Source organism: Grus americana, chromosome 10 (genome assembly GCF_028858705.1).
Source record: "Grus americana isolate bGruAme1 chromosome 10, bGruAme1.mat, whole genome shotgun sequence".
Classification (NCBI taxonomy): domain Eukaryota; kingdom Metazoa; phylum Chordata; class Aves; order Gruiformes; family Gruidae; genus Grus; species Grus americana.
Window position 1 is genome coordinate 17,524,319 of NC_072861.1, and position 24,210 is coordinate 17,548,528.

The 24,210-nt window shown below is 46.1% G+C and overlaps 1 protein-coding gene across 11 annotated transcripts in view; it reads left to right on the top strand.

The window, feature by feature from the left end:
- CHD2 (chromodomain helicase DNA binding protein 2) overlaps positions 1-24,210 on the top strand; it is an 87,562-nt gene that overhangs the window by 43,298 nt on the left and 20,054 nt on the right. For 8 of the 11 annotated variants that reach the window (XM_054837184.1, XM_054837185.1, XM_054837186.1 and 5 more), the window contains 18 exons: positions 2,771-2,978; positions 5,784-5,870; positions 12,269-12,330; positions 13,410-13,532; positions 13,865-14,014; positions 14,930-15,063; positions 15,705-15,930; positions 16,650-16,750; positions 17,424-17,468; positions 17,628-17,803; positions 18,486-18,610; positions 19,230-19,446; positions 20,080-20,169; positions 20,846-21,036; positions 22,011-22,199; positions 22,661-22,823; positions 23,213-23,365; positions 23,865-23,936. In XM_054837184.1, coding sequence (XP_054693159.1) covers positions 2,771-2,978; positions 5,784-5,870; positions 12,269-12,330; positions 13,410-13,532; positions 13,865-14,014; positions 14,930-15,063; positions 15,705-15,930; positions 16,650-16,750; positions 17,424-17,468; positions 17,628-17,803; positions 18,486-18,610; positions 19,230-19,446; positions 20,080-20,169; positions 20,846-21,036; positions 22,011-22,199; positions 22,661-22,823; positions 23,213-23,365; positions 23,865-23,936 — 2,512 coding nt within the window. Of the gene's footprint in view, positions 1-2,770; positions 2,979-5,783; positions 5,871-6,946; positions 7,069-12,268; positions 12,331-13,409; positions 13,533-13,864; positions 14,015-14,929; positions 15,064-15,704; positions 15,931-16,649; positions 16,751-17,423; positions 17,469-17,627; positions 17,804-18,485; positions 18,611-19,229; positions 19,447-20,079; positions 20,170-20,845; positions 21,037-22,010; positions 22,200-22,660; positions 22,824-23,212; positions 23,366-23,864; positions 23,937-24,210 lie in introns of those variants that run through there. The other 3 variants (XM_054837191.1, XM_054837189.1, XM_054837190.1) reach the window with 3 other exon arrangements.

The window sequence follows — 24,210 nt, forward strand, 5'->3', positions numbered from 1 at the left end:
ATGTGTGTGTCATCTGTCTCTGTCACTAGAGAAGTTGCCCTCTTTTCAGACGACACAGTTCACATCTTGAGGGGAAAAAAAAATTATTATAGTGTCCAGATGATAATGTTGTGGATAAAGCACATGAGTTATGGCTATGTGCAGAGAGGCTGTGTCCCTATGTCCTTGAAATAAAGCCTTGAGAAACAAAGAGCTCCAGAGTGGGAGGAGGCCAGTAATTGCAGTTCTGCCTTTAAACAAATACTGCCAAAGCCGTCTGGCCTCAGTCTAGCCTGGCTTGTTATAATTTCTTCCAGCTATTGCTAATAAATATAAGAAAAGTGTCTTCCTCTTTTGTGCATCCCTGTGGAACGTGGGATGCCACTATGACTCAACCAGAGCCTGTTGTTGCCACTTTGTGTTGTGACAGTGGAGGTTTGGATCCCTCCAGATCCCATTCTTGCACGGAGGTCGAGTCCCCATCCCCGCAGGAGGCTCTGCGGGATGGTGTCCTGCTGAGCCCTGCCCGTGGAAACCGGCTGTCCCCAGAGCTGCTGGACCATCGTTTCCTTGAGTGGTGTGGCAATGTTTCCTAATAAATTCCCTTGGTTTTCTTGAAAAAAACCCAAAACTCTGAAAATTCTCCCACGGAGAAGTTTCGTCACTTGCTCTAAGTAGACTCGGTTGCAAAGCGATGTGTTTGAGCGGGACACTGGAAGCAGATGTCAGCAAATGCATGGATGTGCTTGGTGAGAAACCATGGGAGAACTGCAGGTGAGCAGGGAGAGACATGGTGGATGGTGCTGCAGTGGGGTGTAGCGGGAGAGGTGATGGAGGGCCGTGGCGGAGAAGAGGGGACTGGAAGTTGCAGAGGAAGGGACATGTGGCGGCAGGGCATATGTAGTGAGACAGCTGTGCCTTTGGTTATCACGGATAGGAACGGGACAGGCACAGGCAGCCTGGGAGGGTGGTAGTTCAATTGGATTTTCCAGCCATGCTAGGAGGAAGCAATGCGATACTCTCATCTCCTTTGAAACCAAGCCGGGATGATGAAACCAGCAACCGTCTGTCATGGCTCACCCTCCGCTCCTTCCTGAAAAGGCTTCGTTTCTGTTACTTCAGCCTTAGAAATTCTCGCTCACCACTGTTTCTTTCTCCCCTGCGCATCCTGCACCCTTCCATTTTAGGACTTGCAACAGACCCTGAGCAGCAGCCACCACCGCAAGGAAATCGCAAGATGGTGGAAGAGGGATGGCTGTAAAATGGCGGCAGGGAGCCTGGCTGCGCGCCCTGTGCTGGAGGGATTTCTGGAGCAGGTTCCGGCGGCGCTCGGCTGCTGCCCTCTGTCCGCTCCCTGGGAGACAGCAGCCGGGAGCTGAGCTGCTGTGCAGGGAGACAGGAGCAGCTCTGCTGCTGGGGGCCGCCAGCACCATTGGGTTTCACAGATACCTTAAAAATATTTTATCTGAGCACAAAACTTCTTTCCATGGTGTGAATTAGCCCTATTTGCATGTGGATCTACCTATGAATAGTAACTGACTCTAGTGATCCCATCTATAGCGTGCATTGATTTCTGTAGAATTGTATGCAATTGTACCTGTGCTTTTGCTTTTTTGACTTTGTATTATTTCTTTCTTGAGTTGTGAAATCTGAGCAGAGCCTTTAATGGATCTTGTTACTTTTGTAGTTTTGTACAAAGGGAGAAAAATTAAAAGTCTGGTTTCCCTCTGCAAAGTTTTCCTGACTCTTGTTTTCATGATGTTGCATCTGCAGCATGTCCTTAAATATTACAAAAGCATCTCACTGCAGATCAGGAGCTGACTTGGAAAGAGATGCTCCTTGTTCAAAAGGTTTGCAGTCTTATTATTGCCACACTGCATTTTGCTTTGTTGACAGAGTGGGATTTGTAATGCTGCCTTATATGCTGTAATGAGTTTTCTGGTTTCTTTAATTGGATTTTTAAATGAAAAATAGATGTTGGAGTGATTGGGCAAAGGTATTTTGCATATTTTGGTCACCTAAAATAGTTCGACCTCTCTTTGTTTTGTTGAGGAGCCTGCATTTAAGTGAATATTCTGTATATTAACACATTTGAATGTCAGAGAAAAATAAAAAAAAAAGGAGAAATACACGTATTTGATGTTCTGCTCCCCCGTTATTGGATACTTGAGAAATGCAGTCTGCACAGCATTGGTGTAATCCTTTAAATAGGACCTGCCCCAGCCACATGTCTGTATAAGCTCCTTTCTGCTGCTCAATTTATTCTTTTTTGCAAGAAACATGATATTTACTACATACAGTATTTGGTGCTGGCCTGTCTCAGAAATTGGATGTTGGATTTTTGAACCACTGGCCATACTAGGGTGTAGTGGAGAGCCATGCCAGAGCTGCTGCTTGTTGCTAATACAGCAGGATGGTCTCTGGACACTCCAGCTCTCAATATACCTTATTCTTGCTTGCTCTGAGCGAGCAGGATCCTCCCTGGAGGACCTGTGCTGGTGGTACAACTAATGCTTACCTTCATGTTACCACCGCTCTTTCTGGTTTGGCTGATGAGCAGGAGACAGCGTACTGTGATTTGGAGCCTGCAGTCTGGCCCAGGTGTTCAGTGCCTGTCCTGGGAAGGAATTGCATCTGCGTTAGCGTGCATGTTTGGGACGACGCCGTTCACACTTGCATTTAGGCTATTCCAAGCCTATTGTAGCTTGGACATGGCTCAGACTTGCTCGCTGCGTATTTCAAAGCTGTAACAGTACAGTTAAAATGTAATCTCTTCTTTCTCTACCATCAGTCACTCGGCATCCGAAGAAGCCTCTGGCTCTGACTCTGCAAGCCAGTCTGAAAGCGAGCAGGGCAGCGAGTCAAACAGCAGCTCGGAGTCCTCTGAAAGTCAGTCTGAATCCGAAAGTGAATCAACGGGTTCAAAATGCCAGCAGACCCCTCCTGAAACCAAAGAAAAACCAGCTTCTAAGAAGGAAAGGATAGCAGATGTTAAAAAGGTATTGCCCCTGCTGCTCTGCATAGCTGTGTTACCCCTGTACCCACCACGAAAGGGCAGGCAGCAGGACCTTAACAAAGCTGTCTTCAACTTCCCTGCCACTTTGCACGTTGACCAAACAGCCTCAGACCTCTGGTGTCCCCAAGTCACTCGTTGGCTGTTTGTTCTGCGTGCTTGTGCCCTGCTGGTGTCGTCCGTGTGAGCAGGAGCTTGTGTGTTTGATGGGACAACCCTTTGGGCACCACATAGGTAGTGATGGGGCTGACTGGTGCGAAGGAGGAGCAGGCACCCGTCATCAATACGTGACCCTGTCATTTCATCCTCTCCCTCCGTCTTTCCACTCTCCTGTCTCTCCTCTCCCTCAGTAGTAGTAAAGCTTCCTTGTGTGATACGTAATCAGGAGAATGCTTGTCTACGACTCGGGCCACTTTGGTTTGTTTCCATCACTATCTTCCTCTTTGAAAAAAGTAAAGAAAAAAAAGAGGAAGAAAAAAGCTATTTATTTTTTACTATTTACTATATCCAGAACAGTGGTTCTTTGTTGTAGTTTTTTGGATTTTTTTTCTTTTTCTGCAGCTTCCCAGCTACTCCCTGGCAATACCCCCTCATGCAGCCAGCTTTGCCCTCCGCCTGTGGCTGCATGGGGAGGAAAAGGGATTGCGGGTGTCCGATGCACGTGGCTGGCGTTGCACTGGTTGGCCTTGCACCTGCCCAGTGCAGAAGCTGTGCCTTGGTCACCCGCTGTACCCGAGGGACAGAGACACCTGAGTAACACAGTGTAGTGTGGGTGAGGAAGAGGAGCCCAAATACCGATTTGGAGGCAGGAACTCAGTGAACCGAGTTTACTTGGAGGGAGGAAAATCGGGTTCAGTCAGTTTGGGTTTGTTTGTGGTGCGTAAACTTATCCTGTTGTCCTTAGCCGTGGTTTGCACTTTGCACAGCTTGTTTGCGGGATTGAGTTTTATGGAGAAAGTTGCCATCTATGTACGTATAGACTGAGGAGAAAGGTGCTTTCAGCGCTCCCCACCTACCTGCGAGGGAGAAGTGAAGGATTTTGTTACTGGCTTCTCCCCCTCATGAATCTCTGGGCTGTCAGCTCAGGTCGTGGCTAAATCTCCCGTGTTCAGACTGGCGTGGAAGGATGCGTTTATAAGGCAGTCGTGGTAACACAATTTTAAAATTTCTGTTTTGTTGATAAGTGGGGACTTGAAGGAAGTTTTCTCTTCCTCTGTGGGCTTTTAAGAGCATGTCCCTAACAATAAACGTTAAAATTATCCTATGAGGGAGCGCATCCATATACAGGGTGATAATTAGCATGGATGAAACATGAAAAGGTCAGGGCACCCTCTAATAAGAAAGCCTCTCCCTTCTTTAATTTCTCTGTTAATGGGTGTTTTCCTTAGCTAGGCTTGGCCTAGGCATGTTGATACCTGTTCCCCTTGAATAACCAATGCAATTAATTATTATATTATTGTTTATTTTGTGTTCCTGTCTAGATACACCCATGAAGGCGAGGTTAATTTGCGTTAGGTGCTATTCAGGTTTGTCATGGGAGTCGATCCCTCATCCAAAAACTGTCCCATTTAAAAGATGAAAAGACAAGTTCTTCAAACGGTTCGGGGAGTATTTCGAGTTTTTCTTTCATGTGAATTTATCTCTCTGTACACACGTGCCCAACAGATACACCTTTGCAATCTGTCCATTGCAGTGTTATCCCATTACTGCTTTAACAGTAGAAGAAAAATTGCTGGGCTGCAGCTTTGTATTTGTCACGCTCTCAATCCCAAGTCACTGCTGTATCTGGCAGTGTATTTTGATTTCATTTTCCTGCCAGTGGCTTGCAGAGACATTTGAGGACTGGAGGGAGAGAGAAGCAGAAGGAGAATGAATAGGTTTAGAAAACTGTAAGAGGATAAGCTTTGCTGAGGGAGAAGAGGGATTGTTGGTATAGGTGTTTGAGAGGCATGTTGGTGGTTTGTATCTGCCCTGTAAAGCTTCTGGTGTCCTGTGTCACCAACACAGCTCTGCATTCATATCCCTCAGAGCATCAGTTCTTGTCTCCCCCTTCTCCTGTCCATCCAGCAAGAACAGATGCATGCTGTTGTACGTGGTGTATTACACTATTTAGGGTCTGGTTACAGAAAATAGAGCACAACCATTCCCAGTAGCCAGCTCTGCACATCCACATGTCCTGTGCTGCCAAACCACATTCGCATCAGTGCATTCAGGAGAAGAACCAGCAGTCCTGCCACCTTGCCTCCCCAGAAAACAGGGTGCCCCGGTCCATTTGCCATCCAGGCTGGGCCACAGAATTCATTTTTACAGTTGCTGCTGGCAATGTCTTGTCACCAGGCTCGTTGGGCAGCTGGTGGGGTTTTCCCTACAGAAAGGAATTGTGGTGGAAGCTGTTAGCGACAGCGAATTGTCCCTTTGTGTTGGTAGTCCATCCGTTCCGCGTGCAAGGTGCTGTCTCCTTCAGCACCGTTGCTTGCAGAGGGCTGGCTGTCTCAATGCTCTGTCCTTCAGCCCGAATGAGCTGGAGAGTAATTTGTACCCTGGTGGAAGGATGGACCGCTATAAAGAAAATGTTGAGATAAAACATGCTGCTTTAGAGTGTTACCAAATACTTGAAAATAATCATAATCCTTTTCAGCCAGTTTTTAAAGTGTCCATCTGCTAGTTGCTAATTCCCTAATGGTTTTATGTTGATTTAAAAAAAACCCCAAACATTCACCATCAAACTTCTCTAAAATGTCAGAAATAATTGGGGTGAAGCAGGCCTTCTGATGGTCTGTTTATTTTGCAGATGTGGGAAGAATATCCTGATGTTTATGGGGTTAGGAGGTCAAACCGAAGCAGACAAGAACCGTCGCGATTTAATATAAAAGATGAGGTAAGAAAATGTTAAAAAAAAAAAAAGAAAAGGATGAGGGATTACTGAACATATAAACCCAACCAACCCCAAAAAGCAAAGGCAGGTCTCGTCTGTCTTGCCTTGTAAACACTGAGCCCTACCCTGGTGCGTGGATGTTGGAGCTCACAGTTAAGGTCCCAGTCCTGCAGCTGGATCCGCTTGGCCTGAGAGCCGGGGTCAGCGGGATGCTGTATGGGCTGAGATCTGCATGCACTGATCTGATTGCTGGAATGGGGCGTAACGCAAGTCATGCTCTGCTGTAGAAACGTCCTGGAGAGAATGAGTCTGTGTAAAAAAAACCCCAAAAAACCCAAACAAACCAAACACAAAACCAACCCAAAGCACAACACATTCAACCAGGAATAAAGGAAACTTCCCAGAAACACCTCACAACATCAAAACAGTCATTGTTGCCCATCCGGGAACGGATCATGCTGATAAATGCGTTTGTGTGTGTTCAGCTTTATGAACTATCACTTTTCTTTGGTTGAATGTTGGGGAGTCTTTTACGCTTCAGTTGGAGGTGACAGTGGTCAGAGCCTGGCAAGACAGACCTTCCAATTGTTCCTTTTTTTTCCAGAACATTGTTTTTTTTCTGAAGATGTAGCAATTAGCTGCTGCCTTCATTTACATCTAATGGGCTTTCTGCACAGAGGTTTTCATTTACAGGTCTTCAGGAGGGTTGAGTAGTTATAGAGGAGAAGAAAGAAAACCAGGGAGAGGCTTAGACCAAAAGTAAAGCTTGGGGCTTAGAGCTAGGTGCAAAAACATGCAGTTGGGACCCTAAGGATAAGTAGCCAGATATTCGGCAGAGCAGGAGCCCAGTGGTGCGCTCTGACCATCACGCTATTTGTGCTTCACCGGTGAAATGTGCATTTGGATGCCTAAGAGGTCCGAGTCGCGCAGCAAACACAGGTCTCCGGCTCCTTGCTCTGGTGCGTTATCGTTGAGCGGCACCCACCTCCCAGACTCCGGTGCTGGATGTCCCGTATAGCAGCAGGTTAGGAAGGGGCTTGGGGCACGTCATTGACTTAGCTTTTGTTTTCCTTTTCAAGTTCGGCAAAGGCCAGGCTCGCTGGCCGCCTCTCTGTGCGATGCCGTGGCATGCACTGTGCTGGCGATGTCACACCCACCACAGACCTCCGCTGCAGACCCGAGTGCCCTGTTAGGGGCTCAGGTAAGTCCCGTCTTTTTTTGTTTTACAATATTACGTGGTTTTGCAAATGTTGTTTTCTTTTTCAATATCTTTATTTCCTACTACTTAAGGTACGATAAAGTTTAAAAAAAAAAATTAAAAATCCGAGATGTAAAAACTTTGCTATACCACAAAATATTGTAAAAAACAAAAAAAAAAAAAGTCCTCCGAATGACCCCATTGCCACCTTTGTGAAACGGAAAGCCAAAATTAACAAAATTGGACCACCCCCTTCCCCTCCCCAACCAACACTGGCTGATTCCCTTAGGGCAACTCCCATCTGCAGCAGAGTCCGTGGAGGGTGTGACATGTCAGGAGCACAGTGCTGGGGCTTCGCAAAGAGCAGGAGGAGATGGAAAATCTTGCTTTTGGAAGACTGAAACGCCAAGAGGGAGGAAATAGTGTAGCTCGAGCCTGCATGGTGCTGAGCACTCCCTGCTGCTGCTGGAGCTGGCAGAAACCCAAGGCGCTTGACACCTCCTAAGATTGCTTTTTACCTTTACAGGGTTAATCCTGTCACCAGTGACCTGCTCTTGTCGCTTGCTGCTTGGGACTTCCAGCACAGTGTCTAGGAGCTTTTAATTGCCTTCTATCCTAATGCTTCTCTGCAGTACTAGCAAACGGCATCACCCAGGCGGTGTGGCAGGCTCAGAGCGCAGAACAAGAATCGGCCATCACACCTCCCCTTGTGCTCCCTGGTCGGGGCAGGTTGCGCGTAGGTGGAGGTTGTTCAGTTTTTGGGGTACTGTTCAATCGCTAGTCTGTCCTTTGAGACCAGCAGTTTGGGCAGGGTTATTTCTGCGTTAGAAATGATTGCCTTCTGGGAACTGCCCAGAGGCCACCGGGCACGTTGTGTAGGTGTCTGAGCTGCAGTCAGAGAGGGTGATGACTTACGATCGACACTGAGGCATGGGCTGAAAGATCAGGAAGTGAAAATGCAGTTTTGCATAGGAGTACAGAGCTGCTCAGAGGACTAGAGCTGTCTCCAGGAATAAGAGCCCATGTGAGATTTTTAGTAAAAACAGTACTTCTTGCCCATGCATTTTCTTTGCAGTTAATAAATCAGCTTCAGGTTTCAGCCAGGGGAAGTGAGACACGCAGAGCCAGGTGCTGTTCAGAGTATTCTGGGACAGTCAAGAAATAAATGCGCCCAAAACAGACACAATCTTTTTGCTATAAAAAGGATGGTTTGAGATCAGAGTTAGTAATAAATGGCATGGTGCATTTTTTCTGTGAGAAAGAGGCCACAAGTCATGCACCAGTGCTGTTCCCAAAATACCATTGGTTTTATTATTGAAAAAAAAAAATTCTGCTCAGTTGCATTTTGATTAATGCTTTGCCTCACGTCTTTGCTGAAAGTTCAAACACTACCCCTATCACTGGGAGAGAGAACTTCAGCAGACATAAGAAAACTAACCTGGTGAGCTGAGATTCTCCAGCTTTTCTGGAGCACTAGAGCTTGGCCTCTGTTAAGCCTGAAATGAGCAAATCCTCGCTTTGACTTTAGTCTGGAATATTTCTTGCCTCTGTTTATGCAAGTCTTAATCTCTCCTAGCAGACAGCATGAGCTCTAGAGGCTCACCCAGACCGTGCCAATGGCCTCGAGTCTCTGTTTCTCCCGCCATGGGCTAGCAGGGAGGACACTTGTGGACAATCTGTAGGACCAGAACTTTAAAGCTGCAGCTGCGTTGCCCTGCTTGGTGTTAAGTACGCAGCATCGTTAGGTTTTGTACTGTGCTGCTCCACGGCAAAATACAGCATAATTAATCTAGTAAAAGTGTATGTATTTTTAAGTGCTGGGAGAAAGATTAAATTAGATGTGAGGAGTCAGCGAGGCACGGAGAGGGAAGGCTGATGCCTTCAGCTGGAGGTGGAGAGAGGAAATTGTTAAGAAGCCAGTTCCCAGTCCACTTGGAAGTAGTGGTGCAGGGATAAGTTGGGCGTGTTTATGGTGTTTGGCAGGGGAAAGGGGAGCTAGGGAAGGCAAGTCAGTCACCTTTCCCCTTGGCCGCAGCAGCAGCGCCCCAGAGGGGTAGCCTGAGCCCAGCAGAGTTTTGCCAGTGCTGGTTCTCAGGCTCTGAGAGCAAGGACTGTGCACCCAGCGTCTCTTGCTGGGCTGACAAAAGCCTGGGTGGGGACTGGAGACGGATTTTGTCAGCTTAGGTTGTGTCATTCAAGGAGGTGATGTTATTGAAATGGAAGCTGCACGTGATTTCCCAACCGGTCTGCTTCCTGACGCAAGTGGGCGGCAGGCTGGAGTGCAGACAGGACCTCAGGTGCATGCTCGGGACCTGGTGTGCTCCCAGCTCTCCGATTATCATCCTTAACTGAGGAATTTACCACCAACCAGGGTCCGTGGGTTGGTGTCGATAATGGGGCATTACAAGCACAAGCTCTGTTTGTGCTGCAGAGTCCAGGGTAGAGGTATAAACCTCTCCCTTGGGTTGATTTGAGCAATTCAGCGTAGAGTTTTGCAGCTGGGTCCTGAAATGTGGACTTAAGCGGAATTAAGAAGTTGCTAAAACATGCTTATGTTTTGTTTGGTTTGGGTTTTTTTAAATTTTATTATTATTTCTGTATAAAATGGTAGAAAGCAGCTTTCAGCTAGGGGCTGGAGCCTGGCGGCTCCGGGTCGGGATGCCAGGAGGAGCTGGTGAGGAGGAAATGGGTCGGTGGTAGGCAAGAGAGTGGGGAGGAGAGCCTGAGTCACCGGTGGCTGCGCAGGGCTGCCGGCATGGCTCTTCCCCGCACTCGGGCAGGGAGGATGTGGGAGCACAAGGCAGGCAGATGACTCAGGCTGGGGACTGGCTGTGTCAGAGGAGATAGAGCTGGGCTTGACACGCATCCAAAAAAGACAATGGTATCTTTGAAAAATGTAACCGAAGGCGGCTGAATTGCAGTCACAAGTTAAATTTTTCAAGGCAGAAGGAGGTGAGGAAATGACGAGTCATTAAGAGATGAGCAGTGGCTTTGTAGAGACAGCGACAGAGCAGGGGAAGAGTAGCTGCATTAGGAAAATAGACACTAGAAACTTGAAAAATGGGATTTTGGCAAAGAAGTGGAATTACTTTCAAAGAGCCGAAGGTTGTATTTGGTTTTCTCCAAATCTGATCTTCTCTGATGCAGAGCAGAAGAAAAATCCACCTCTCTTGTGCTTTGCCAAAAGACAACAAAAAGCAAATGTGCACTGAGGGACAGCTCTCAAAACATGTGCCAAAACTGAAATTGCAAAGCAGCACGCTTCAGAAAGTGGATAAGAAATTAAAAGAGAAAAAGAAAGTTGAGGACTTATAAACTTCCATGTGTCGAAACTGAAATCTGTGGACTGCTTGGCATATGTTGCAAGGGTAGGTAGGGCTCTCAGTGATGTTCGCCAGTCACTTGCTTCCTGGATGCTTGGTCTGTGAGACAGGGGTTCCATGCAGGGCTGTGAAACAGGTGGATGAACACATGTTCGTGGTAAGATACAGTGAGAAGGTGTTACTGTGTCACATGTAAATCTGACACCAAACCACAGCAAAATCCAGCAAAGCTCTTGGTCTAACGTGGCATCCAGTAGTTCAGTATATTTTAATGGAAACAGACACAAGGGAGAAGGAAATTTCTGTTGGTGGAAGGGAAGCTGGAAAATGGAAATGAAGGGTGCAGAAAGCAAGCAGGGGAGTGGGCCATGGCTCTCCAGAACCCCGACTTTTTTGTGTTGCAGCTCACACCGTTTCACAAAATTCCGGTGTGACTAGCTCTGGGTTGTAAGATTTACTAGCTGTTGCTAGGAGAGTGGTGGGTGTACCAGGAGATGCAAACTGAGGTACCCGTGGTGGTGGACAGACATTACCTACAGCTAAAGCTGAATACTGCAGTAAATAGTGCTATGAAATGAAAGATTTTGGAAGATTTCCGGTAAATGTATAGGGCAAGCAGTCTTGGAGGCTACTTCTATCATTTTACTACTCCTTTAGAAATCTCACATTGGTTTGTTCAGTTTTCTCCCTGCAGATTTGTGTTTTCTGGGGCAAGTGTCTAAGGCAAAGTCATCTGTTGGTTGAGGGATGTTATTTGTGTGGTAATCTCTTTTCACGGTTGACTGGTTTTTACGAAAATGGGGCTGTGTACAACCTGTCTAAAGATTTTTTTAAAAAAAATATTTTTTTTTTAGCTATCTTGGTCTGTAGGAGTTAACGACGCCCACATTTAAAATAGTACATCAAGTAGTCAGAATATCTCTAGGTATATTTAGCCAGAGAGACTTCAGTAGTGGAGACTGGAGGATTAGGAGGAAAGAAAGCAGCAGGGCACAGCTCTGACCCAGGCAGGTCCTCGGCGACTCAGGAAAGCAAGAACACTCTTGTGGTGGGAATATTGTCTTTTTATAAGAATTTTGTTCCTTATAGGAAGTTTCTCTAATGAAGGCAGAGATCATAAAGCATTTGCGTGGCTGCGAAAGTTTCTGCAATTGCAGAAACTAAGTCTGAACGCCCCCCAATATAGCAGGATTCCTGCTGAAACGGCAAGTATGGGAGCTCACGAAAGTACTTTCAGTTAAAAGCCTTGTAAAATAGCTGAGCCTTAGCATTGAAAGTGTTGTCCTGAAAGCACCGAGTCACGCTGCTGCCTGACTCTCGAGCATTGGGCAGGAGCGATGCTCACCTTGCACCATAGGCAGCGGCAGCAGCAGCTGAGCTGCCCTCTCTCTCTCTGGGGTACTTTTTGCCTCCAACAGCGCAAGATTTGGTGGGTTAAATTCACCCTGTGGTTTTGTAATCTGTGGGGTGTTGCACACACTGCAGGTCTGCCTGGCCACTGCCACCGCTGAGATGGCATCTGCCGGCTATTGGAGGTTGATGCTGAAGGGGAGGTGGGTCGCAGCCATGCGCGTCGCGAGCTCGGGGACTCCAGAACAGATGTCGTAGTAGAACTCTCCAGCCTTTCTGCAGAGTTACCTTCTTCGTGCTGAGAGCACAGCGGCTTAACCCTGCAGCCAAGGCAGCACGGAGGGAACGGTGCCGGGGAACTGGTTGCTCTTCTGCAACCCCGTCGCACGGAAGCATCCTTCTGACGCTGCAGTGAATGAGCGGTTGGGCTGTGTCTGAGCTCAGATTGTGTGCATGCATTTCAGTTGCATCCTTGAGGAGACGGTCCGGAGTGAAGCCTACAACCTGATTTTCTTTCTTTTCAATTAAAGGCAAGTAGTGAATCTGAAAATGAGAGCCCAAAAAGAAGAGGCCAGAAGCAACTGAAAAAAACGTAAGTTTCTAGGGCAAAGGGTTTTGAGTGGTGGTGCTTTGTCTTGTTTTATTTTTCAGAACGGTAGTTTTGGATTGTTTGATAGGCGTTGTCAACATGGAGAGCTTGTAAAATAAATTATTTAATATTTCCGGTAATAATACTTTGAATCCCTAAAACTGAAGTATGGATATGGATCTACAGATGGATGCAATTTCCCAACTATTCTTTTGTTTGTTTTCCCCCTTTGCCTGTGACAGAATCTGAACAAAGTCAGGTTCAGTTTCTGTTGTCAGTCTTTCATGTCTCCATCAGGTTACTTATTCAGCTTCAGAGATACTTAAACCAGTTTAATCCCTGTTCCTCTTCCCTTTTTTGATTAATAGAGAATAAAAGGCCAAATTATCCTCCTTTATCTTTCATAACCCTCTGCCACAACAAAAGACATTCCATAAAGGGTATTTTGGATGTCTAATCACCATAATTGAGTTCACTTACAGTCATATTTTACTGCCTTTTTCCATCTAATAAGTACCTTCTAGTTTTTCCAAACACTAAAGTGAACTGAGGGGAGCTACAAGCTGCCTGCTGAAGAAAACTTAAAGGCAGCCACATGATCCAGCTCTCTTTCTCCTGTTTCATGTCTTTTAATTTTTTGTTCAGTTGTACACACTGGTGCAGAACAGGAGGGAAGGGATTAAAGCACAGGTAGGGCTGTAGTAGTATGGACCTCTCCTGGGTGAGAGGAATAATCCCTGTGGACTCCCCACATCCCCTTAGAGAGAGGAGAGGCTCCTTCAAAGGGCATTTTGGAGCTGCAGCTTTGCTCTGAGTTGCCCATAGAGAACCTGCTTCCTTCCGCTAATGGTATGGCATGATTTGGCTTCACACTTGGAAAAACTTGGCTTCACGCTTCCTAAAAGCAGAGAATCATGCCATAAAATCCCCCATGAATTGCACTGAACAGCAAGAGTGCAGTTTTGAACTTTTTCTTGTAACTATGGCCTGCTAGTATTAACCTAGATGACTCGGATGTCTGCTTAGCCAAGCATTTGTGTGGAAATACGATTGCCCTTCATGACCTACGTTTCTGACCGTAGAAATAAATGGAAAAGAGAGGTCTCTGGTGAAGAAGAGGATGAAGATGGAGGGGAGCAAGGCACCAGTGGAGAGAGTGAGCCTGAACCGAAGAAAGTTAAAGCAAGAAGACCTGCCCAAAGGAGGTAAGGAGTGGTTGGTTCAGTCTGTCTCTTTTTCTGCATATGTCTTTTCTGCCTGTGCTGAGTGGAGAGGTAATCTCTATTTGTCACTAAAGAATGGGTTTTTTTCTGCAATAATACCCTTGTTTACGACCTGGTAAACCTAGGACTCTAGTTACTCTCTCATCAACCCATTTCATGCTCTGGTGAGTGATGCAGTGGTTTCCATGGTAGTTGGAGCAGTCTAAATCCCTAAGAGTCTAATACTTGAGATTCATGCTTTCTTAAAGACTTATTAAAATGGATGTTTCTCTAAAACACACTGTATTATAGCTTTCTGTTAATTCTTATTTCAGAACAGGGGCCAAAACCAGTGTTAAAAAGCCTCACAAACCCCAGCGTGGGAAGAAGAGAAAGAAACCAGACTCATCTGAAGATGATGATGACGACGAAGATGATGAGACCCCCAAGAGACAAACTCGACGAAGAGCAGCCAAAAACGTCAGGTATCGAGAAGCATGGGGTTGCTTGATGATGAGAGCTGTCAGGCTGGGAAAGAGGGGGCACCCCAAATTCCCTGCCCTGTGTCACCCTGCAGAAAGACCCCCCTCTGCCCTGCAGGTACCTGTTGGCTGAGATGCGGATTCTTTAGACAGGTTCATGCTGTGACCATCTGACTTCTCTTTACCTTGTTTTGCCATCTGTAAAGGAGGGAATATTTACCAGTCCCTCTTAGAGAAATGTGAGAAGGTTTGCATAACGTTTCTAAAGTGCTCTCAGATGAGACTAAGAATTGCAAATAATAGATTAAAACAAGAGGGAGCAGCTCTGCTAGGTTGGACCAATTGTCTGAGAGTAGCTGATAGGTAATGTCTTGGGGACAGAGCGTTGAGGCATGGTGGAGGTAAAGCATTATCTATTCCCCTATATATCTTCTCATCTTTTGGAAGTCCTAATAAGGGACTTTTAACCACCAAAAATATTCTTCAGGTGGCTCTATGCTCATGAAAGATGAGAAGTGTAGTTCCTAGGGCAGTGTAGGCACCCATGCAGCCTTTTGATGCTCTGCAACCTCCATTGTTAAATATAAAATAATCTTTCACCAGATAGAGGAGACTTTCTCTGTTGATGGTCTTGCTTCTGCTGCAGGGATTGTTCCACCTCCTTATGAAGCATCTGGTGTCAGCCATGGTCAGAAAAACTATATGGACAAGATAGAGTATTAGTCTGATACAGTGTAGCTATCTGAGTGTCTCAGGGAAAAATACTGCATGGCTAAGTTAAGAAATGCATGTGCTGAACATGCATTGAACCCCAGGATAAATGCTGGAGAAGGCTTGCTCCAGTCCATGCCATTCTGTGTGTTTCTGGACTGGGAAGAGTCAAGGGTTTTTTAACGCTTTGGTTTTGATCCTGTTCAGCTACAAAGAAGATGATGATTTTGAGACGGATTCTGATGACCTGATAGAGATGACTGGGGAAGGAGCTGATGAGCAACAAGACAACAGTGAAACTATTGAGAAAGTCTTGGACATCAGGCTTGGAAAAAAAGGAGGTGTGTAGTTCTGGAAAAAGCCTTTATTTCTGATGTCAATCGTGTAGTCACCGTTTCTCTTGAGCCTTTGCAACTTCAAAGTGGGGCCAAGGGTTGTTTCAGTGCTGTTCACCCTTTCCTCTATGCCTCTTAAGTATGTATTCTAGCAGCTTTTGTAAAATCTAGTATTGAAAACCCTGAAATGTCAAGTTTATGTGCTTGGCAGCTTTCATATAGCGCGCACGCATTTTAAAGATGCAGTCATTGTTCTGCAATTCTTCCTTTTCTCTTCTTTGAAATATAAAATAGATCTTCCAGTAGAGTCAATCTTCATAGCTCCATTGACAAAGCCATAGTGAAGATAAAGCCAGTGTTTTGTTCTCATAGCCTTTCAAAAGTGTTTTTGTAAAACTGAATAGTCATGAACATTTTCAAGAGACCTTAGAATTATACTTAAAGAAAAAGCATTTACGATAGAAAGATTTAAAAAGATTCTGTTGTCTGGAAAACTTTTGTGTGCCCGCCTTATTGAGTTGCAGCATCCATAAGATATTCTCGTGCTGTCACAAAAGATGTGTTAGAAAATAACTTTCTGTTGTAATGCAGTTCATGTCCAGTGCTTGATCACAAAGGTACTGACTGCAGCCTGATTTCTTTTGCAGCCACTGGTGCTTCCACCACAGTGTACGCGACTGAAGCCAATGGCAACCCAAGTGCTGACTTTGATCCTGAAAAGGATGAGGGAGAAGTTCAGTACCTGATCAAATGGAAAGGCTGGTCATACATCCATAGCACATGGGAGAGTGAGGAGTCCCTGCAGCAGCAGAAAGTGAAGGGCCTGAAAAAGCTAGAAAACTTCAAGAAAAAAGAGGAGGAGATCAAACAATGGTATGCTTTGCTTCAACCAGTGATTTGGCCTTGGGCGAAGCTCTTTTAGCCAAAGGTTTGCAGAGTCATGACTGAAAACATTTGATTCTTCTTGCAAAGCATGTTTCATCCAAAGCAACTGCTTTCGGTGCACAACACTTACATCTCTCTTTGCCTACTGATGAAAATCTCCCCTCATAGAAATGATGTCTGTGGCCATGGTGTTGAAAGAGAGAGTGGAAGAGGCATGAAATCCTCAATATTGCCACTTCCCAGGCTTAAGAATTGGGGTAGCTGACCACAAATAAATGGTGCACAGATTCACCTGGCCCAGGCTTGCAGCCTTATTAACCCCTGTTAATTATGGGCAAGGTTTTGCATCAGTTTATGTCTGACCTCCCCAGGAACTATAAGGGGAGCTATGGTGTGTTTCCAAATGGATCAAGCTGGAGTAGCAGCTTCCATCTCTGTTAGATTCTGGTTTTGAGACCGATTCTTGCAGCAGGGTAAGGCGTCATTTAACAGGGAGACAATATGAACATCTGTGACATTTGCTTCTCAGTAATGATTTATAATTATAGGAAGCTTTAAGAAACATGTCACATAAGCAGCAGTCTGCCTCAGTGACTTCTCTGAATGACAGAACCATATAGGAAAGTAGAATTTCTATACATGGCCTCTGTGAGCATTATGACAGAAGCATTATACTGTTTTTTTGTTTTGGATTTTTTTGCATCTAGGCTGGGCAAGGTATCACCCGAAGATGTAGAATATTTCAACTGCCAACAAGAGCTAGCTTCAGAGCTGAACAAACAGTATCAAATAGTGGAGAGAGTAATTGGTAAGTGAACCCAACACTTGTAAAGGAGTGAAGACAGACATGGGAACTTTAATCTCTAGTGACAGCAGAATGAGTGTACAGCGCTCTCTTCTTCCCTGCCCTCCATTATCTCTGGAAGAAAAAAATCCACCTGGTGTTAAGTGTATTTCAGTGTGTGAAATTCAGGGATTTGAACAGTAGAAATCCAGGTTTTCAGATTTGTCTTTACAAGCAATACAAATCAGTCACTCTCCTTGCCTGAGTACGGGATGACACACTAGTTTCCAAGGGGATGTTGAAGTTCCTGCTGCAGAAGTTCTTTGACTTCAGCCCTTTGGATGCAAGGCATTTGCACCCAAAGCAGCGGTACAGGCCTGGCTTTTGCGAGGACCGCTTTCCCTGAGATGGTTGAGGATGTGGTTAGGCTGCACAGCAGCTCAGGGGTTAGATTTTCATGATTAGTTATTAAAAATAAAAACAGGGCTTACTGCTGAGCACTTCAGTGATATCAGAGTCATGTCAGTCAGAGATGCCAGCATCCGGTTGCTTTGGGAATTGGCTGGGAGAGCTGTTTAACCTATTTCCATACAATTCCTATGAAAACGCATGGGGTGTGTGGCAGTGACAGCCTGCCTGCCCCCTCTGCTGGCTGCTGCTCTCCAAACCCTTCCTTCCCTTCTGTCTCCAAACACAGCTATGAAGACCAGCAAGTCTGCGACAGGACATTCAGATTTCCCAGGTAAAGGAGCATTTTTTTTGGTCCCTCTAAACTTTTCCTACTAGCCGAGACCTGTCTTGTGGTTGTACAGTTGGTTCAGACTGCCCCCGTGAGCCACGCTTGTGGTTCAGCCACAGAACCACAGTTGCTGACGTATGGGCTTTTTTGCATATTTTGCAGCAAACAGTCGCAAAACATCCTCGAATGACCCCGAATACCTGTGTAAGTGGATGGGCCTGCCCTACGCCGAGTGCAGCTGGGAAGACGAGGCTCTGATAAGCAAGAAATTTCAGCACTGCATCGACAGCTTCAACAATCGTAACAACTCCAAAACGATTCCTACCCGGGACTGCAAGGTTTGCTTGCTTTTCTTTTCTCCTGTTGTTTGGTTTCTCTGGGCTGGATGATGACGCAAACAGTGGGAATGTGAAGTTTTGTCAGGATAAATGTCAGAGAAACGTCTTCCCATCCTCCCACCAGTGTTTGAATGGTTGTTTGCTGTTCTTGTATTGTACTTCAGGCAGAGATGCGAACCCCCTTTTGGTTTCATTTACTCTGTGCAGAGCGAGAACGTTATGTCTCCCTGGGGAGTGGGAGGCTTAATTAATCCTTGCAAAGTGCTTCCTCCTCAGAAGGAGCTGCTGCAGAAATGCAAAGTTTTAATATCAGTTGGATGAAAAAACAGCACACCTGGGAAAAGAGAAAACCTGCAAGAGGCTGATATAGTGAAGGAGAGGGACAGAGATAATGGGAGAAAAAAACAAGACGACAAAAAAGAAAGTGGAGCTTGTTCCATCTAGTGTGCATTATGTACAGCTTACTGCACTCTTGAGGGGGGACTCGCAGCCCTGGTCATCAGAACCAGAGGACAGCAGGCAAAAAGTAACACTGCGGAGTGGTTTTCTCAACTGCAGACATAAGCACTGGCTAGGAAAAGGTGGACGGACTGTAATGAATGAACAGATATAGGTCCATTGCTGAATTTTCAACCTTACTTTGTCTTTTTCTTCAGTGGGCTTACAGCATCTTCTTTTCCAGGTATTGAAGCAGAGACCGAGGTTTGTTGCCTTGAAGAAACAGCCTTCTTACATTGGCAGTGAGAACCTGGAGCTACGAGATTACCAGCTGGAGGGCCTCAACTGGCTCGCTCACTCGTGGTGCAAGTATGTACAGATGCTATGTGACATTCCTTTTCATCTCCTGAGTTTTGTCCCAGTAGGATCTGGCCCTCTTGTTTTCAAGCGAGGTCTTTACGCATCCTGTTTCTGCAGCTTGATGGATTTCAAATGTTATCACGCTCAGCTGCATTGCAGACACCGCAAGCAGGAGCTATCTAGAGCATGAACTTAAGAAACCTTGTGCAAAAACAAAAAGTATTTTCCCTGTCTGGGCCTGTTCGCATGCTGGCCTTGGCTGATGTGCGAGCCTAACGCCTATCAGCCCTAATTTTCCATTGTCCTAACTGAAAAAAAGGTTTCTGGCTCGGCATGCCGACACACTTGTTGAAGTCTTTGAGAAATGTCTGTCTAAAATTAGGCCACTGACTCCCCTCTCCCTTTGCCTTTGTCCTTGCCTGCCAGTTTGGAGTGATCATAGTCTGTTCCTTTTTGCAAGTTACTGTCTGCATGTCCCTGGGATCTGCTTGGAAGTGTTCAGATAAATTTTTTTACACTGCCCCCTTTCTCTCGTTGTCATGGGTTGCTATTTGTGCTGGTGCACAGTAAACGAGCAGTGGAGGAAACGCACTCAGACAGCATTTCTGTTTATTCTCTTCTTTCTCAGGAACAACAGCGTGATCTTGGCTGATGAAATGGGACTGGGCAAGACGATTCAGACAATATCATTCCTGTCGTACCTCTTCCATCAGCACCAGCTGTACGGCCCTTTCCTGGTCGTGGTGCCCTTGTCCACCCTCACCTCATGGCAGAGGGAATTTGAAGTGTGGGCACCTGAGATAAACGTGGTGGTTTACATCGGAGACCTGATGAGCAGGAACATGGTGAGTAATCAGAAAGCAAAGGGCGCGGGGTTGGGTAGAAATGCTGGGTGCAAAGCAGCAGCTTCTGTGTAACACGCGTTCTGGTGGAGAGGCTGATGGACAGTACTGGCAGTGCTGCAGGCAGCTAGAGCTCATGTAGCTGAGCACTTGGGTATAACTTACTGCTGCATGGACTTTTCTACCTTATTTCCTCTCTTTGAGAGAGCACAGGAGTACTGGCTTCTCTCAGAGGGCCTGGAAACCACTCCTGCACTGGGCTGAAGCATGCTGCAATAAGAAGTATAACAGTGTAAAAGTGGTTGTCTCATGTTCTGAATTATTCAGACGATGAAGCACACAAACGTTGTGAGTCTAGTGGTGTCAGTAGGGAGGTGATGCGTTTGTTTGGCAGCTGAGGGTGCTGTCACAACAGCAAGTTGTTTGACCTTATTTTGTTGCCTGTGCAAGGGCAGTTGAACCATGTGTGCACTGAAATAAGCTGCTCCTTGGGCATCCTGAGCTCATCTGATGGCACCTTGAACAACAGGGTTTTGGACTTGGTTGGATTCTCTGGCTATAGCTATCCTGAAATAACAATTGTTAACTTTGTTTTCGATAACATTGCTCGAAGTTAACATTTGTCTCCTCTCACAGATACGTGAATATGAGTGGATCCACTCTCAGTCCAAAAGGTTGAAATTCAATGCACTTATCACAACATACGAGATCCTCCTCAAGGATAAGGTGAGTAATGGTCCAAGGATGTTTTTATTTAGACTGTCTCTCACTTGCAAATGGGGAAGTCAGCCCCCAACTGGTGGGTTTTGCCTCTTTCCTCTGTGGTGATGGAGAATGTATAGCTACTATTTGCTTTTGCTTGCAGAGGGAATGTGGGACACCCATTACAGTGTCTTCACTCTTGTACTGCACAGTTATGTTATTCTTTTTACTTGTAAGACACCAGGCAGGGCAGTAGCTGGATTTTACCTGGTTTAATGTAGGCTAGTTAAGAGGGCAAAACATTACACTGAACTGCTGGCCATGGTGTTAACAATATCTGGATTTTTACACTTAGGAGAAATCTGTCTGCTTAGGAAATGCTCATCAGCCCTGTCAGTGCATCGCTGAGTCGTAGCAGAAAACAAAAAGCTTAATACTAATAAAAAAACCCAAACCCTCAGGTTACCTTAACTGTATGGGCTTGTTCATCTGCTCTCCTGCTGCTGCTCCAGTGGGGCTAGTGCTACAGCAGGGCCCAGGGGCATGGGGAAAGGGAGAAGGGGCTGGGGCAGGACACCCTGGGGAAGCACACACTGCAGTGCTTTATGGCCGTGGAGAGAGAGGCATGTGCAAGGTGGTGGGGCTTGTCTGACCCAGCATCTCCTTGGAGCCTGTTTTTTTTTTTCTTCTTTTCCTCTAGGCTGTTTTGGGAAGTATTAACTGGGCCTTTCTAGGCGTGGATGAAGCCCATCGGCTGAAAAATGATGACTCTTTGCTGTACAAAACATTGATTGATTTCAAGTCCAACCACAGGCTGCTGATTACTGGCACACCTCTTCAAAATTCACTCAAAGAGCTCTGGTCCCTGCTGCATTTCATCATGCCAGAGAAGTAAGTCTCCTTTCGGTTCTTCAAAAAATACCTCTGTGTCTATTCTTGTACATTAGGCTTGAGGGAGTGCAGAATGGCAGAAATCCTTGAATTAAATCCCTGAGTTAAACTCAGTGGCGTTAGAGCAATGAAAGGGGAACAAACATTGGTGGGGAAAATCAGATGTTAAATGACTAACACAAGGAGTATTTCTGGCAGCAAATTGAATGGGGAAACCTAATACATGTCTTTCAAATCTGTCTGCTGTCTTAGAGCCATCTCTAAAAAGCTAAACTTGTTTTAAGCAATCATCTCAACCATTTCTGAGGTTTCCAGTACATTGCGGTTCAGCCACCCTCGCCAACCATTTTATGGCAGTCTCTAGGAGTATTGCTCAAGGACAGTGCTCTCTAGCTGATTGTTCGCGTGTCTGCCTTACAACAAACGTTGTGTTTGCTTTAAAACAAAATGGCTAAGTCAAGCAAGCCCCAGAACTCACCAAAGTTATGTTTGACTGCAAAGGAGCTCTCCTCCAAATTCTTTTTGTAAGATCATGGAAAGAGTGAAGGAGAGATCCGAGGTCTCCCAAGCCGGGGGAGAAGAGCAGATCTCTGCATTTCAAAGGGCTGTTGGAGGAAGCAGCAATCCAAAAAAGCCTTCAGAGCAGCGTGAAACATAGTCCAGTTGTCAAAGCCCTGTCTAGGGAAGGGCACTATGGAAAGTTCAGTAACTGCTGCCAGGTAAACGCCAGCAGGAGATAGCAGAGCAGAATACTGGAAAAGTTGGGATTTTGGATCCTGGGAGTCAGTGTGGAGCTCAACGATAAGGAGTTAGGAAGGCACCTAAGCCCAGAGAGCTTTATCCTCCACTGTATCTCCGTCAAATTGATGATCTCCTGTCGTCTTGTGCAGTGGGAGCATATCTGGTAGGTGATGTTTGGTGCGATATGACAAGAGGTATTCTTACCCCTCTCTGCTCCTCGATTCTGTTGCTAGATTTGAATTCTGGGAGGATTTTGAAGAGGATCATGGAAAAGGTAGAGAGAATGGCTACCAGAGCCTTCACAAAGTCCTGGAGCCATTTCTGCTACGCAGAGTGAAGAAGGATGTGGAGAAGTCTTTGCCAGCCAAAGTGGAGCAGATCCTCCGTGTGGAAATGTCTGCTCTGCAGAAACAGTATTACAAGTGAGTCATTAAGTTACTGGGAGTGCCAGTAGAAATAAGCACATCTTTCTATGTGCCTGGGGAATGTGTTTCAGTATACTTTGTCCTTCAGAATGCAATGTGACTGCCATGATGTGTAGCAGCAGGGGCTTCATGGTAGGAATTTGAGGTAGGGTCTGTGATACAGTTCAGCTGGCCAGTTTTGCAGGACAGGGCAATGATGTTTTGGTGGGGAGAGGAGTAAAGCACCCCACAAAATTGTGATGCTGTTTAATGTTAAACTGTGAAAATAGCAAAAGGAAAGTAAGATCAGGGTTTCTAGTGAGGAAACAGCAGTACCCTGTAGAAGTGAAGAGAGATGGAGGGAGGGGAGTAGACTGATGCCTGAATAAGATGTACCTGAAGGTTTTATTTCTCCCAGGCTCCAGCATGCCCAGTCTGCATTGTAAAATGATCTGGACATTTTGTTTTCCTGCCTGCAGGTGGATTTTGACAAGAAACTACAAAGCTCTTTCAAAGGGAACGAGGGGGAGCACATCTGGTTTCCTGAACATTGTGATGGAGTTGAAAAAGTGCTGCAACCATTGCTACCTTATCAAACCTCCCGAGGAAAACGAGAGAGAGAATGGCCTTGAGACCCTGCAGGTGGGCAGTGTCTTTGGTTACCACCTTTTTTTCCTTAACTTTCCTCTTTCTTCTGTCCTCCCACCAAGATAAGATCTGGTGAAGGTTTAACTTCTGTGGCTTCTCCATTAGAAATAGTCCTCACAGTTAAGCCACTTGAATGTCCAGCCCTCTGCTTCCACTGTAGGCAACGTTTTGTGGCCATCTAGAGTAGGAGCTGCATGCAATGTAAGATCTATCTTGAATGATTCATTTTGTGTGTGGCTTCTGCTGTGTAAATCCAGATGATTTGATTAGAGATGTGCAGGAGAAGCATGACCCCAAAAGAACCAGATCTCTGCACATCTCTGTGTAATGTGCGTAAGGGTAAGATTGGAAAGCATCAGCTGGAATGACGGTTACTTCTTCAGTCTCTGATCAGGAGCAGTGGAAAGCTAATTCTCTTGGACAAGCTGCTGACCAGGCTGCGGGACAGAGGCAACAGAGTGCTGATCTTCTCCCAGATGGTGAGGATGCTGGACATCTTGGCAGAGTACCTGACTATCAAACACTACCCTTTTCAGGTGAGAAACATCAGCATGGAGAACAGTGGGGTTCACTTGAAAATTTGAGAAAATGCAGAGGGAGTCACTGAGTTTCCCAGAGATTGGTGGCTGGGATTACAGGTTGTACTTACTGAAATACACTGGAGGGAACTGGGAAGTCCCTTCATTTCAGGGTGGCCCCATCTCTGCAAAACACCTCCTCTGACAGGCCCCTGCTTTGGGCTGTGTCCTGTGATAAACCCTGAGGAGAGGATAGCAAATGCAGAGACCCTGGCTGGGAGCCTGTAATGGGAGCTGCAGTGTCACCCGCTGGGTGACCAGTGCCTGAGCATACCCCCCCCGGCCTCGCGACACAGCGGGCTAAGGCAGCGCGGTTATTTTTAATTGGCGGTTATTTTTGATGATTAAATACTGCAGGCAGGGAAAGGGGGCTGTAGGTGCTCCCAGAACTTGGGTGCAGCAGATCCTCAGGACTCCTTTACCTTCTTTATTTTATCATTATTGTTGATTTTTCCAGCGCTTGGACGGCTCGATCAAAGGGGAGATCCGAAAGCAGGCGCTGGACCACTTCAACGCTGACGGCTCTGAGGTACGGCAGCTGGGGCTGTCCTGCCTCAGGAGGGTCCGGGTGGGCTGCCGGAGCAGTGGGCGTTCACGGCCGAGCCACAGGTTGTGACTGCCAAGAGGGGATTAGTTCAGTTAATTTCTTTTTATGGGACCCCAGATACTTTTAAAGGCACAGATATAGCAGGTTTTGCAACTGGCCATATTGCTTATTTTAAATCTCCCACATCCAAAGAACAGGGCTGCACGTCACATCTCCACAAAGTCCTGAAGAGGCTGCGAAGAGCCAGAATTTAGCA